This window comes from Gymnoscopelus microlampas (assembly GCF_963454915.1).
Source record: "Gymnoscopelus microlampas genome assembly, chromosome: 8".
In the NCBI taxonomy this organism is placed as follows: domain Eukaryota; kingdom Metazoa; phylum Chordata; class Actinopteri; order Myctophiformes; family Myctophidae; genus Gymnoscopelus; species Gymnoscopelus microlampas.
The window spans coordinates 29,526,452-29,543,076 of NC_139945.1; the positions used below are offsets into that span (position 1 = coordinate 29,526,452).

The 16,625-nt window shown below is 41.0% G+C and overlaps 1 protein-coding gene across 1 annotated transcript; it reads left to right on the top strand.

Moving 5' to 3' along the window:
• Nucleotides 1-716: 716 nt before the first annotated feature.
• Nucleotides 717-15,011, top strand: LOC311050042 (organic cation/carnitine transporter 2-like; the record flags this gene model as incomplete). Its single annotated transcript, XM_084064008.1, has 12 exons — nucleotides 717-923; nucleotides 2,241-2,423; nucleotides 2,555-2,658; nucleotides 3,352-3,506; nucleotides 5,395-5,566; nucleotides 6,199-6,325; nucleotides 7,696-7,802; nucleotides 8,998-9,218; nucleotides 9,899-10,081; nucleotides 10,689-10,824; nucleotides 14,430-14,780; nucleotides 14,993-15,011. The coding sequence occupies 12 exons, from the start codon at nucleotides 717-719 to the stop codon at nucleotides 15,009-15,011; spliced, it is 1,965 nt and encodes a 654-aa protein (XP_083920134.1).
• Nucleotides 15,012-16,625: the final 1,614 nt, after the last annotated feature.

Consider the following 16,625-nt stretch of genomic DNA (forward strand, 5'->3'; position numbering starts at 1 on the left):
GTGCATCGCTGGCTTGCACGTGTGCAGTGCTGGCTTGTGTGTGTGTGCATGTATTTGAGTGGCGCATGTGTTGCAATGGTGTGCCTCGCAGGTCTGCATGTTAAGTGCGTGTGTGTGTGTGTGTGTGTGTGTGTGTTTGTGTGCGCGCACGCACACGTGCGGTGCTGGTTTGTGTGTGTGTGTGTGTGTGTCTTTAAGTGGCGCATGTGTTGCAATGGTGCGCCTCGCAGGACCGCATGTTACGCGCGCGCGCGTGTGTGTGTGTGCGTGTGTGTGTGTGTGTGTGTGTGTGTGTGTGTGTGCGCGTGCGCGTGCGAGCACGTGTGCAGTTGGCTTGTGTGTGTGTGTGTGTGTGTGTGTGTGTGTGTGTGTGTGTGTGTGTGTTGAAGTGGCGCATGTGTTGTTTCTTTGCCATGCTCAAACATACGGACGGACGGACGGACGGACGGACACACACGGTCAAATGTAGAGCGGCTGGCACCGCTGGCACTGGCATGGGGGGTTATGAGGAGGTCTTGGACAGTAGGGGGGGGGGGGCATTTCCAACAGACTTCTTGTATTTTGTGGGACCATTGTTGTAACACATCACCTGACTTGATGAGGTATTACTTAGTGTCAGCAAGAAGAGGAGATTCTTGAATCTTGATTCTCTTCATTCTCAGACTCCTGGGTCTTAGACCATGAAGGACTACGAGGAAACCAATGCGTCTTTGGCCATGAAGGACTACGAGGAGACCACAGCCTTCCTTGGACAGTGGGGACGCTTCCAGCAGACCATGTTCTTCCTGCTCTGTGCCAGCACTGTTCCCAATGGCTTGAGTGCGTTCTCTGTCATCTTCCTGGCTGACACCCCCCGCCACCACTGCCTAGTTCCAGATGTCAACCTAACTGCAGAGTGGCGCAAGGCCATCATCCCAGTAGAGGTGAGCATGTGATGCCAGTGTATTGTTCTTAACGACATGTTTCCATCTGTTAATATACAGTATATGGTTTACTGCATTGGTTCTCAAGGGAGGGGTTTGTAGAAATCCAGGGGTCCTTGAGAGGGTTCCGGGGGTCCCCAACTAAATGACGGATATGAAGCAAAACGACACTTTACGGATCTGTAACTCTGAGAGTGTACAAACTGGAATTTGTATTTTTTTTCATTATGAAGATGTATTTGCTTTTTTTTCTCCGAGAGAGTATGTTTTGCCCCCTGTCCGTCCGTCCGTGTGTCCGTCCTTCTGTCTGCGACCAGCTAATCTCCGCAACCATGGGCACCATTGGCCCGGTCGCACACACACTCCCTGGACTCCACAGCAGAACCTCTGCCACAAAATGTTCAGATCAGCCTGTATAGCGCCACCATGAGGCCGACTTTTGCAAAAAAAATCTTTTTATATTACTCCTACAGATTTTGTCCAAAAAACAAATCGGTACACAGTATCTTAGTCTAAAGCCATGTGATCAACAAGGATCTGTCCGATTCTCCATATTCCATCCTGATTGGCTAAGATTGGCTTCCAAAGTTTGCAGGATTGGTTAATTTTGAACAATAAGCCTCAAATCATGAACGCATCATGCGATTTCCTTAACATTTTCCACGTAGATGCCCACCAGGAAAAAAATGCCACTTGAGGCATTCCCTAGAGGCGAAGGAAAAGCCTTTGCCCTGCATTTTTCACATATGCCTTTTAGAGCGCCACCAGGAGGCTGAGTTTTGTAAAACCCATTTTTTGCTCTTACTCCTTCAGATTCTGTCCAAAAATCACACACATCGGTACACAGTATCTTTATAGTCATGTGATCAAGATGGATGTGTCCGGTAATTCATATTCCATCCTACTTGGCTAACATTGGCTTCCAAAGTTTGCAGGATAGGTCCGTTTTGAACAAAATTCCTAAATCATGAATAACGCATTGTGCGATTTCCGTGAAATTTTGCATGCACATTCCCTCTAGGCCGAGGAAGAAATGCCACCCTTTTCACATTGGCCTATTATAGCGCCACCAGGAGGCCATAATAACCTACCTGACCTGGTGGAGACTTGTGCTCCAAGGAGCACTTTTTCTAGTGTAAATTTGAATTAATAACAACCAAAACTAAATCGGTGTCGGCTATCTGTTATCGGTCAAATTGTTATTTATAAACATCGGTATCAGTAGGGGCCCAGGATTTCCATATCGGTGCATCCCTAGTCGCCATATGTACCATACATACGGCTTATTGCACTGTAATAGAGGTTATATTTGACAAGGTGGTGAACGGACAGGAGGAGCAGAGCCGATGCCACCGGTACAGACTGGACGAGGTCAGGAAACTGTCTGCTCTGGGCTACATCCCCGGTCGGGACGTGAACCTCACTGAACTGAGACAGGAGAGCTGTGTGGACGGATGGAGCTACAGCCAAGACATCTACCAGTCCACCATCGTCACGGAGGTCAGTGCGTGCGTGCGTGTGTTTACACTTTCAAGTTAACGCTACACAATCCATAACTTTAGTGAATACAATTTTATTTTAACCAAAGGTGCACCCGGAATCTTTCTTTACTGTAAATGCTCAACCTGCAGTTTGACCTGGTATGCAGCAACCAGTGGAAGCAACCGTTCACCTCCTCAGTGTACTACCTGGGAGTTCTGTGTGGATCCTTCTTCTCTGGACAGATCTCAGACAGGTATTTGAAACCCATGGCATGATTATTTAATCAACCCATGACGCTCTGTCTCTTCAGGCTTGTGGGGAAATGGCCTGAAATGAATGAGTACTTCACAGCCTTCCTAGAGTTGCAGTGGAGTCAAAAGTTAAATATTTGTCTTTGAAATGTAGTGGAGTGAAAGCAATCAAAAAAGAATACAAAGAAATACTCATAGACATACTCATATACTTATAGATATACTCATAAAATGTAATGAAGTGCATTACTCAAGTAAATGCACACTGTTACTGTCCTCCATACATTGCACCCTTTTACCTTCAGGATAGTTAGTAGTCAGTTATCCTGTGTTATCGTTGGTCTATCTGGTTTATAATCCACCAATAATAACTAACAGTTTGACCCTTTGCCCAGATGTGTATGTGTATTAAAAAGAGGATGTTTTGTATCTGTGAACTTGTATGTTCGGTGAAAGTAACCACTTCTAGATAATGTTTTAGTAGAATGACAACTTATTTTTATTGTTATAACTGCTCAAAGGCCTCTTTTGATTAAACGCTCCAGATGTATGTTGGTTATTGTCAGTATTGTCAGTGGTAAAACATTTGAGTACTTTTTCCACCACTGCTAACATGTAAATCATAAATTGCAAAGGAAAGAGAAAAAAACACATGTTGGCTAATTGTGTCTCCTTTTTTTTTTTTTTTTTTTAAGGTTTGGAAGAAAGCCTGTTATGTTTGCAACCACGGCGGTCCAGACACTTTTTAGCTTTGTCCAAGTCTTCTCTCCCTCGTGGACGGTGTTCTCCATCCTCTTCTTCATCGTTGCTTTGGGCCAGAACTCCAACCATATTACTGCTTTTGTATTAGGTATGCAACAACTACTCACATGTTGAGAATGGATGGGAATGTGCTGAATGTAACATTGTTAGAATGCCCGACTTGTGACTGGAAACAGTACAGAGGCCTCGAGTAGGGTTTAACCAGAAGGTGTATTTATTCAGCATATGAAAACACATGCAGCTCTTCACTCAGTTCTCTCACTGACTGATCTCTAAATTTTCACTGGCAGCCGCTTTTTATGCCCAGGTGAGCTAGACTGCACCATTCAAATAGGTGTGTTCTCAAACATGCAATAAATACATTAATACATAAATAAACACCATGAATATATAAATACACATATGATATTAACAATCTTAATGAACTATGCAAGTAATGATTCCTTCTCAGTACAACTTAAATATCATTAGTAATTACCAAAACACATCACAACCACCCCCTCTGCCATCCTGACTATGGTCCAGCCCAATTATACTGGAAACACAACAGGTGTGTGTGGATAAGAGGCTATGCACGTGACATCATCGTACCCAGAAGTTATGCGGGAACACCTACTGAGTGGCAAAAAAAACTACTTTCTGGCCTTGACAGCCCATACATCCAAACAGAAAAGTCCTATCTGATTGTATGAAACAACGTTAAACTCACCAACATGGCAGCTGTACGGAAAGCTCAAAGTATCCTCTTTCTATCTGCAAAGTTTTTGTTAAATAAAAATCCACGTAGACATGTTATGAGCAACTTTCTGTCAATAAATTCCGTGCAGGTGATTATTTTTTGAAGTTTGGAAGCGCTCGTTTTGAAAAACACAACGTCCTGCTGCCTCCTGCATTATGTGACATTTAGAAACAGGTGGTACGCAGGATTGTTGAGTGATTTCCAACGAGCGCTTCCAAACTCCAACGCTCCATGCTGCTCAATGTTTTGCCACTCAGTCTAGATGAGGGGGGGTGGCCCGGTGGACAAGTGACGCATGTGCATACTCTCTATTCAATCAAACCTACCAATCACATTTCCCATACTATTGCACTGCACTCTAAACATCACTCTTACTATTGCACTTGCTCATCATTATTCACCAACACCAAACATTTCAACAATAAAATCATGACTGTGCAAAATGTAACTGTGCAAATTAATAAAGTGCAAATAGGCTGTACAACATGACTCATTAAATAATGAAAAGTGCATAGGTAACAAAGGACCTCTCTGTTACAAACATGTAGCCTAGTATTTAAGCCTGATTTATACTTTATTGTTGTGCGACGGAGTCATGGCTGAAAATAACTGATCAACAAGCTCACAACACGGCACGGTAGCTTGCAGATCTGTTATTTTCAGCCTGTGACTCCAGCATTAGGAATGCAATGAAATGATACATTAGACATACTGGGTTAGATACCGATAATATCGACATATCAATATTATTGCAAAATACAGTGTCTAAGTCAGGAGTGGGCAACTTAGATAATGAAGAGGGCCATTATATTTCCACACTCACTCCAAAGGGCCACATTGCATACTGTCGGGCAGACACCTCTTATCTCCGTATTTTAACTTGAATGAATGTCACGCAAAAGCAGCAAAAATAGCCGATCTGCAAGCTCAAAACGCGTCGCAGTGCGACACGTTTTGATCTTGTAGATTGCCTATTTTTTCTACTTTTGAATTGGAATCCTGTAATACTAATATAGACTGAAGTAATTAAAGCAAGACATGTTTGCATGTTTGGAATTGTAACAGCTCTGATATTAACCTTCAGGCCGCTTTAAGTGAAGGTGGGGGCGGCATTTGGCCCCCGGGCCGTCAGTTGCCCATGTATGGTCTTGGTATATGGAAATCTGTGGAACGGAGGAGCTCTAGCCGATATACGTGTTTTATTTTGGTGTATTACTCTCCCTCTGCTTCCCTCCAGGTACTGAGATCTTGACAGGAAACGTACGTGTCCTGTTTTTGTCTCTGGGAATGAATCTGTTCTTTGCTGTTGGCTACATGATGCTGCCTCTCTTTGCTTATTTCATAAGGGACTGGAAGTATCTTCTGCCGGCTTTAGCTCTACCTGGCCTGCTCTACATGTCCCTCTGGTGGTGAGTTGCAGTCATTGTAGAAGAACCATCACTACTGAGCCAGCTTTACTCATAATATTGGGGACTTAATATTATCACTATTACTTGTGACAGCTCACTGTAGTGTAGATGCTAATAGTTTATTTAATTATTTTATTAATTCAAATTAATCAATTCAATTCAAATTAATTCAAATTCAATTATTGTTCATTGCCCAAAACAATTATTACATAGAAAAAAAAATTAAAAACAAAAAGAAAAAAAAAATATATATATATAATTAAAAACACGGCCCCCTCACGCGTTAGAAGTAAAATATCAGTCACGTTTAACTGGTATCCTTCTTTGAAGCACTACATTGAAACTGCATACACACTTGTGCACTTCCTCCGGATAAGAGCATCTGCTTAATGACTAAATTATAACGTAACATTTTCAGTATAGATTTGAAGGTTATTTTAGTTTTTGGGGACGTCTTTTTCTCTTAAAATTATTACATTTTAAAGGGATGATATTTTCTGTTCGCTGTAATCACCTGTATGGGACCATGAATTGCTTTTGAGGTAAAGCTCTTTGACTGTTTGAGCGTGAACCTCTCTACTGTGTTCCATAACCAAAGCGTGGACCTTCTCTCTCCTATACCTGCGAGGCAGGTTCATCCCAGAGTCTCCTCGGTGGCTGATCTCTCAGGGAAGGATAGAGGAGGCTGAGGCCGTACTGAGAGAAGCTGCTAAGAAGAACAACGTAGAGGCTCCGCAGGTCATCCTTGAAGGTTATGATGTAAGTTGACTTTAAGTCATACTGTTTAACCTTTTCAATTACATTTATTTCTAATATATATAATTCTTCACTTGCACATTCTTTTTCAACACTATAAAATACTATTTGTAATCCCAATTTTCTGGCCCCAACACTGGGAATTACATTTCTAACAGATGCTGTAATGACCAGTGACCACGTAGCTACCAGATGTGTCACAAAAAACTTCAAAAAGACGTTTTGGAGTGCATGAAGCCTAATAGACACAGTATAAAGGGCCCTGCCTGCTACATCTAACATTATGTTCACAAATAGACAGCAACCATTATAATTGACTTCACATTTGTCTTTGATGACAGCCGTAGACACATAACATTTTGGCATGGAGGGAGAATACACAATGAACTGAGAGGGAGGCTGATGCTGCAGTGGTGTAAAGTAACATTACTTCTACATCTCAGAGGAACATATTGTACTTTTATTCCACTATAATCATTTGAAAACTTTAGTTACTAGTTACTTTTTAGATTTAGATTTGTATTACTAAACATAACATTAACCACTTAAGGTCTATATATATTTCAGCTATTTTAAAATAGCCAATGTACAAGCTCACAATGCGTCGCGTTGTGAGCTTGTAGATCTGCTATTTTCAAAATATTTAAAAAACTTGAAATGGGACATTCTGCATAATGAGTATTTTTACTTTTGGTACTTTAAGTACATTTTGATGCCAATACTTTTGTACTTTTACACAAGTAAATTTAGAATTCCGGACTTTTACTTGTAACAGAGTATTTCTACATTGCAGTATTGATACTTTTACTTAAAGGATCTACACCATGAATTTAAAAAACATATTTAATATTTAATATCATATTGTTTATGTCCCTCAAACGTTTTTCAAAAGGTTTGAGCCTAATCAACCTCAGATATATTCATTCAAACTAACTTCTCTCTGGCTTATAAAGCACTTTCACCTGCAATACCACATTGTCCTGATTTGGCACGTGGCGCTATTGAGCCAGTTTGTATGCATGTTATCTCCTGGTTCTGTGTGGAAAAAGTTTTTTTTTTCTTTTTTGATAGAAAAAAATAGAAAACAAGTTTTTATTTTTTTATTTTTTTAATGTTGGAACTGAAAAACGGGAGGGATTGTATCGCTTGTGACGTCACGTGCGGGGGAAAATCAGTTTGGCCTGTTTTGAGACCAATTTACATAAAACCCCAGATATGCTGTGAAAGCCTGCCTGAGTGCTCAAACTGGGGTATTTTTTTGGGATAGAAGAGAGTAGGGGAGACCAAAAACACAAAAAAGAAGGGAAAGTAAAAATGCATGGTGTAGTCCCTTTAAGTAAAACATTTGAATACTTTTCCCACCACTGCTGCAGAGTGACATGGCAAACGACAGATGCGACCCAGAGGAGCGCCACAACATTCTAGACCTGCTAAGGTTCACCAACATCAGAAATGCAACACTCATACTCTTCCTAGTGTGGTGAGTATCCACAGGTTGTTTTGCACTCACCTTATCACACATACTGTAGAATGGTATGTCTGTGAAGTATGTGAAGTAATTCTAGCCGGTCATGTTTGCAATTGTAACAGCTGAAATCAATAATATATCAGTAATCCGATATCAACCTGCGAGTCGCATTAAGTGAAGGTGGGGGCCGCATGTGGCCCCTGGGCCGCCAGTTGCCCATGTATGTTCTATAGGGAAAAATTGTACATCCATATATATATATATATATATATATATATATATATATATATATATATATATATATATATATATATATATATATATATATAATTCTATTCTTTGTATAGCACCTGACGAAGCTCACGGCGAAACGCGTCATGCTAATAAAATACTTATGCAGTAGTAAGTTGTCCATCTCTGTTCCCTGGAGTGTGCAGTCCCTTCTTTGAAGGTTCATCCCCCTTTTTTATATTTTATATACCTGCTGACTAAACTTGCACCTCCAACAGGGTTTTTTGGATGTGCAGGAGTCCCCTTTTTGTTCTATATATATATATATATATATATATATATATATATATATATATATATATATATATATATATATATATATATATATATATATATATATATATATATATATATATATATATATATGCGTGCATATATCTATCTATCAATCTGCCCATCCATCTAGCCATCATCCATCCATCTGTCAATCATTGATCCAACCCGATCTCACACAACTTAGTATACATTGCACGGAGTGTCATTCCATACATACACAACTGGAAAACCTGTGCATAGCCGCCTCGTATCTCCCCCATTGACTAAACCATTTCGGAGGCGTGCAGTCTCAAGCGAACTGGAGCCACGTGAGGGACCACCGAGTGAGCTAAAGCGAACGAGTTGCCGTCCCAATCGTTGCGACGTTCGCTTGAGCCTACTCAGCGCCATTTGAGTTGTGTACCGATAGGCACAGAATCGTACATTTTGTTGTGGGGACTGCTCTGCTTCTGGGTTGCAACCGGTTACACCCTCCGTGGGACTCCCCGTACATATGCACAGATTTTCGGATTTTCTACGCTATGCGCTGAATGACGTGCACTGGGTCTGTGCAATGTATACTAAATTGTGTGAGATCAGGCTGATTGATCAGTACTTACTGCTGGGACAGAGACTGTTGCTGTGTGTGTGTCCCTCCCAGGTTCTCTATAAACAGTGGCTTCTTTGGCCTGTCCCTGAACACATCCAGTCTTCACGGCGACCGCTTTCTCAACTGTTTCATCTCGGCAGCCGTGGAGGTTCCGGCGTCCGTCTCCAGCTGGCTGGCGCTGCAGTGTCTTCCCAGGCGGCTGTCTGTGGCAATCTGTCTGGTTCTCGGAGGAGGAATGCTGTTCTGCATTCAGCTGGTGCCACAAGGTGGCTGTAGGGACTTTATCATAGGAAACTAATGAATGTTGGAAGTTACAAGACTACTCCTTCTCAGTCTAAAGATGAAACAAAATGTCATCCTTAACAGCATTCCATACAGCTTTGGCTCGTAATCTTATCTAAAAGAGGAAGGTCAGGCTCCAAGAGTGGCTAACTTGGCATTAATGCCAAATAAAACCAATGCCAGTCAGAAGTGTGTGTGTGTGTGTGTGTGTGTGTGTGTGTGTGTGTGTGTGTGTGTGTGTGTGTGTGTGTGTGTGTGTGTGTGTGTGTGTGTGTGTGTGTGTGTGTGTGTGTGTGTGTGTGTACATATTCTGCTAATCATTGCACATTTTGGATATACTGTACATTCAGTAATGTGAAGCACTTGAATGCACATAATTATGTACACAGTGGTTCTAGGTTTTTTCGGAGGGTATACGATACGATGTGCGTGGTCATGGGTATACGCTCTCGTGTTTTCAATGGATGATATGGTTATTAGACTGTATATGCTTTTTCCCCCCAAAAAATCTGGACTGTATACGGCGTATACAGCGTATAACGGTAGAACACACCACTGTATGTACACAAATACATACATGCATACATATATACACACATACAACATATCTAAATAGATAGATACATGCATCTATTCTACTTTATTCTCTTCTATTCTTCTGTTTGCTTAGGTCTACCTGACCTGTCCATAGTATTGGAGATGCTGGGTAAATTGGGCATTTCCACCAGTTTCCAACTGATTTTTGCCTACACCGGAGAGCTGTACCCAACACCCATCAGAAACACAGGTCTTGGCACCTGTGCCACGGTTGCCAAAGTGGGCGGTATCCTTGCTCCTTATCTCATGCAACTGAGTACGTTTCTGTCCATATAGATCTGCAATGTCAACTTCTACTCTGTCAAAGAGTAAAGGTCCTTACACACCGGGGCGATTTATTCGTTTTTTTTAAAAACCTTATAAAGTCAATGGCTCCGTACATGGAGCGAAAAAGCGAAAAAGCGAAAAAGCGTCTTTTAATTATTCGGAACGAGTCCGAATTTTGCGTATATTCGCTATATTCGCCGGTATGTAAGGACCTTAATAACTATTACTATTAGGAGTAATAACTATTGCATCTGAACAGATACTTCTGAAGTGACCCCAGCCTCCAGCTGTGTAGATTCTGCTCTATCTCGTGGGGGGTTCTGCTCTGTCTCTGTGTTTTATTTTATTTTTTTATGTATTGATATAAATGTGTGTGAACCCTGTGTAGTGCTGCTGCAGGGAGCATTCCCAAGAGTAGAAGTGTACCACCAAGTCAAACTATAATTGCTACAGTATCTCCATATGCAATAATTAGTTAATTAAATAGGTGTTTCCTGACAGAAGTATGGTACAGTACTTCAACACTTGTGAACTACCATGCACATGCTGCATACTAAACTATTAAGTCATTAAAATGTGCTTTTCTCCATATGCAGGTATATACTACAAGAATCTACCATATCTATTGCTGGGTTCTCTGGCTCTTCTGTCTGCCCTGGCCACTCTCTTCCTTCCAGAGACCTTTGGTCGACCTTTGCCTGAAACTATCGAGCAGATGCCTGTGAGAGAAAGGTATGCTCCTGGGAGAATTACCAGTCATGATCTTGGAGATAAAGATAGGACATATGTCCTACGTTTTTGGGCATGTTTTTAGGCCGGAAATTAATTTTTCCATAAATGTTCAAAAAATAACAAAAATAGCCAATCTACAAGCTTGTACATCTGCAAGTTATACAATTTTTTTCTATGACAAAGTATGTAGGGCTTTAGTGGTTATCTGCACTACAGATAACCAACACTAATCCTATGCCTTTTCTTTGCCAGGATAAAGTGTGCATGTTTCGTCAATACAGAGGATGAGACCCCATCTGTGCATCAACAATATCGACAAAATTCTACAAAATGTTAATGTTTTTACATTTCTGTATATTTTCAAACATTTATTTTACAAGTATTGGTTGAAATGCGTCAATTAATTACTTTAAAATAAACCACATTAAAAGGGTATTTTCCAAAAAACATAAAGTAATGTTATGAATCTGAGTCTAGAATGAGCACAGCCCCTAACTGAAGATGATTTTAAACTCACCATGGTGACAACAGAGAGGTGTTTAAAAAATTGAGCGCACTACAACAACACAGAGCCACAGGACAATATTCCCTCCAAATTTCTAAAAGACTCAGCCGCCTCCATTGCTCCAATCATCACTCACATAATAAACCTCTCCATCAAACATGGACGGGTCCCTAGTACTCTCGCGTAGCGAGACAACTATTCCATAATCTCCAAATGCTATATAGAGTCTGGAACTACACCTCCCGAAAAAAATGTATTTCCATTTCTGCTAAGCAGCAAGCTAAATATACTTAGATGATTTGTATTTATATCAGGATAAATTTGCATGACTGTAAAGACGAAACGGAAGTGGGGAGGCGGCTTCACATCCGCTTTATATTCTAATCATGAGCAGAGCTTCCGAGTCCCAGACTGTATGACCGGAAACATTTGAAAATTGTGGGAGGCAACAGTCTGGCCACGCGAGACTAGGTCCCTTGTGACTTCAAAATAGCAAGAGTGACCCCTCTGTACAAAAAAAGAGGTCGACAAGGGCAAATATTGGGTGATGATGTTATCACAAGAAAGGAGGAAATTACCTACCTGGGTTCCATCTTGGAGGCAAACCTCTCCGGTGATAAAATGGCAGAAAGAGTCATCAAAAAGGTCAATCAAAGAACACGTTTTTTGTATAGGATTTACTCTCTAGTCGGTAAGAATACCTTGAGGATTCTTCAGGGGCCCTCATCCAAGGTCATTTTGACTATGCGTGCTTCTCATGCCTCATGGTACCACAACACCACTAAGGCCTTAAAAATAAGGCTCCAGACATCCCAAAACAAACTGGTAAGGCTACTTCTTGGCCTCAAACATACAACCCATCTAACCCCTGCTCATTTTGCTAGGGTTGGATGGCTCCGGGTTCAGGACAGAGTACGGCAACTTGCAATGGGCCTGGTCTACAAGATACACCACAACATTGGGATACCCATGTACTCCTTTTTCACCAGTTCAGGTCTGTTGGTCCAATGGTTGATTGCTAAACCATCTGCCTTGCAACTACAGGGTCGCTGGTTCAAGTCTCACCTCATGCAGACTTCATTTCAATTGCATTGCACACAACATGACTGTATCAAGTAATACATGTGCAATTTTTAAAGATAACATGAAATGCCTTTTTGAGAGTAGTTATTTTGTATACCCTATTTCCTTGTGAAAATAGCCGATCTACAAGCTCACAACTTTTTGGATAGCAACGCTTTGTGAGCTTGTAGATCGGCTACTTTCACTAGTTTTGGTACAGAGGAGACATCACATTTCTCTATTGATAAATGCTTTGTGAACCACTGATCTTAGTTTTAGTGAAACAGGGGCTCGGTTCAAGGCAGAAGGCAAGAGTCTATGATCTTCAACAGACACCGTCAGGCTGGATGAAGCCTTAGCTCAATCACTAGTGTGACAGCCTGTGAGTCCGAAGGTTGAACGTTCGATTCCTGTCTATGTCTATGGCCATGGGTTGATGTGTCCATGAGTGAGGTCCTTAACCCTGGATTGCTAGCCACCATCCCTCAGCACTCTGCTCAGCTATTGAGAATGCGCATTTGTTAGTTGCATTGGCTGCTTTGTCTCAAGTTCAATCCATTCTGTTTCTATGTCTTATTGTACTATCGTTCCATATCGCCTTTTGCCTATCATGCTTCGAACCCGTTTATTGCTGCTTGGAGCTATATTTTTGTGTTTATGTTTTCAATAGTTTTAAGGCACAGATGCCACTATTATTAGGGACAATAAAGTGCTTACCTTTTTATACAGACCTGTGTTGTGTCCAGTTCTCTTCAGGGGATATTTTACTAAAAGTAGTTTTCTCATTCAAAAGTGTTATACTTACCTGGGTATACTCAAGCCTGTGAATAGCCTAGAAGGGAAACAAAGTGTTACAGACCTTACCTCTTATCAAAAAGGTGACGTAGTCGTTTGCAGTACTAATTTGATTATTCTCACAATAATTACGCACCCCACACTTTATTGTGCATTCGATATTTTTATTGTGAGTTTTGATTTGAATTTATTTAGAAGGAGTAAAAGGTGCTGTTATTCTTATAATAACTGGCAAGTCAAATGTGACATACTGGCCACCGTCACACTTCCATTACATTTGTATGACTTTGAAATCTTGTTTGAAATGTCCAAACCTGCCTACCAATGATGTTGTGCAGCCTAGACAATATAGGCCTAATGGCCCTCATCTGAGACAGTAGACAGAAATGGTGTCATCTTTTAATGAACATTAGTGAGGAGTCTTTAGGACCAATGCAGACAGGTTGAGAATAGGTGAAATGTACCTTAGTGTCAGCAGTGGTGGAAGTACAGAGATGTTTTACTTAAGTAAAAGTATCATACCACAATGTAGAAATCACAAGTAAAAGTCCTGTGTTCAAAACTTACTTGAGTAAAAGTACAAAAGCATTGGCATCAAAATATACTTTAAGTACAAAATGTAATTACCCATTATGCAGAATGTCTCATTTCACAAGTAAAAAGAAAAAAAAAAGCAGATCTACAAGCTCACAATGCGTTGCATCACGATGCATTGTGAGCTTGCAGATCTGCTATTTTCATATAGCCGAAGTGCAGGGCTGAGGTGGTTCATGCATGTTTTATGAAAAACATTTTTTATTACAAAGTAACTGAAGTTTTCAAATAATTATAGTGGAGTAAAAGTGCAATATTTGCCTCAGAGATGTAGTGGAGTAGAAGTAAAAGTACAGAAAATTGGAAATACTTCAGCATAGTAAAAAACAAAGTCATAATATACCAGCTTGCGGCAGGCTTTTTTTGCCCCAATCTGCAGCACAAAATGTAAAAGTTGTCTTTAAAATAAAATCTCAGCCATTCCAATGGGGGGGAGGAGAGAGAGAGAGAGAGAGAGAGAGAGAGAGAGAGAGAGATAGATGCCTCCTTAACATTCCATTCAATCAGGTCTTTTTGTTTGCACAGCTGAGACCACTAATGAGTGTCAGTCAACTTAACATAGAAGGTGGCCGCGAGGGCGCCCCCTACAGTAAAGCTCTATTTATGCTGCCAGTGCAGCAGGTTAAGGTGCGCGCAGCTCTTCCCACAGCAAGCATCCTCGGTTTGGAGCCTACTTTTCTCCTTGCTTGCCCCGGCTAACCGACACGAAGGAAGAAGAGGAGGCTGCCAAAGTAGGCTTACTGTACTGTAGGAGGATCAGTCTGGGACAGTGCAGGCTAAGGTGCGCACGTGGACAGAGCAGCATGGCTTTTGGACACGGCAGCATCCCACAGCTGAGGCTGGAGGAGTCATCAGAGGACGGTTCATTTAGGAGCGTCACCATGCACCCCACTGAACAACACGGACACAGTCCACGCGGGAAAACACCTTCCTCTGAACAACACGGACACAGTCCACGCGGGAAAACACCTTCCCCTTCCAGTGACAGAAGACAACCAAGGTAAGAGTTGTTTTAGGTCATTTTGAAATGTATTTCCGTCACATCAAGAGGCTCAGTTCTTGTTTTGTGTTAAAAAAAAAAAAAAAGAAAGTCATTAAAAGAAAAATGTCACTTGCACAAGTTTTAAGTGGAGTTTCTACAGTTGTTTCTATAGCTGCTGGCCGGGCTATTGTTTTTGTGTCATTTTAAATGTGTGTTATTTGACATAACAGGAAAGATATCGAAAAGTAGCCCATTCAGTTAAGCTCTGCTATGGAGTTGTCCCCTTACAATGATGCTATGGCCTGTCATTATTGCTTACAAAAAAAATACTGAAAATGCCATATGAGGATGATATAGCCTGCATAAACTACACCAGTGGTTCTCAACCTGTGGGTCCCCACATGTTTTTATTAGGGTCCCCAGATGACAGTGAAGTGACAATTTAAGGACTTTTAAGACCTTTTTAATACCTAAAAAGAAAAAGACCATTACTGCATCAAAAGTAGCCTAATCAACAAACTATACTATAAAAACTGGTCAAACATTGGCTAAATTATTGTCAAATAATAGAAAGAGGTGTTGTGAGCTTGTAGATCTGCTATTTTTACAATATTTATCTGCGGATTAGTGCGGAACAGCGTCAAACGAAATGTAATGCCTCAACTCCTACATTCCACGTGCCTGTGGGTGGGGGGGGGGTCCCCAGTTCAAATGTGATTATTTCGAGGCGTCATGGCCTGAAAAGGTTGAGAACCACTGCACTACACTACACACACACATATGGGTTCTTCAGTGGTTAAGCTGTTAAACCTATATACGGGCTACCTATAATGGTTGTATAGCACCATTTGACAAAGGTTCTACAGCTACTGCACAGGAGTTGGCAAGTTCAGGGGCATTTCTTTCCTACGCCATTAGATGGTGGGCCAGAACTGGAATATGCAACACACCACCTTATAGACAATAATAATATAATTATATTGCTATAAAAGTTAATAAATAAAGATGTGTGTGTGGTATAACTACTATAACTACTACTAACTACTAGAAAAGAGTGTGGTAACAAATGTTACAGCTGCATACAATACATCAATTTGTGTAATACTTGAGTGCACTGGTTCTCAACCTTTTCAGGCTGCGACCCCCCAAAATAATCATATTTGAACTGGGGACCCCCCACCCTGACAAGCACTTGGAATTGTAGGCATTACATTTAGTTTGACTCGGTTCTACAGATAAATGTTGTTAAAATTGCTGATCTACAAGCTCACAACTGAGCTTTAGATCGACCATTTTTTTTGTGCCTCTTTCTTATATCATTTGACGATTTGGCCAATGTCTGACCAGTTTTGGGTATTTTTTTCAATTCTATTTTATGTGTATTTATTTTTTAGGTATTACCTTAAATTGTCACTTACAGTCATCTGGGGACCCCCCAAAATCATGTCGGGATCCCTCTGGGGTCCCGACCCCCAGGGTGAGAACCATTGATTTAGTGCATACTCCATCCTTGAATGTAGCAGTTAGAGGCTATTTAGTTCATCAAAAAGTACAATCTTTATCTGGAGACAGACAGCCATACTCCTTTCGAACAAGAGCTCTTTCATGGTTCAAGGTCTCTACTTGGAAAAGAGAGAAACAGTGTATTGTTTACTTTAAGGCATTTCCCCCTTTTTCCTGATGTCCTGTCTGGACAAGATTAGAGATTCAGTTTCAATAGTATTTCAAAGTGTGAAAATGATTTGCCGACAGGCCACCTGTTGCCTACCACTGGAATGGCACCTTTAAGAGATGTGCTATATATTGTAGCACAACAGAGGTTCCCCTATGATTACGGGCCAAATAAGTGCTTTTAGCTACATT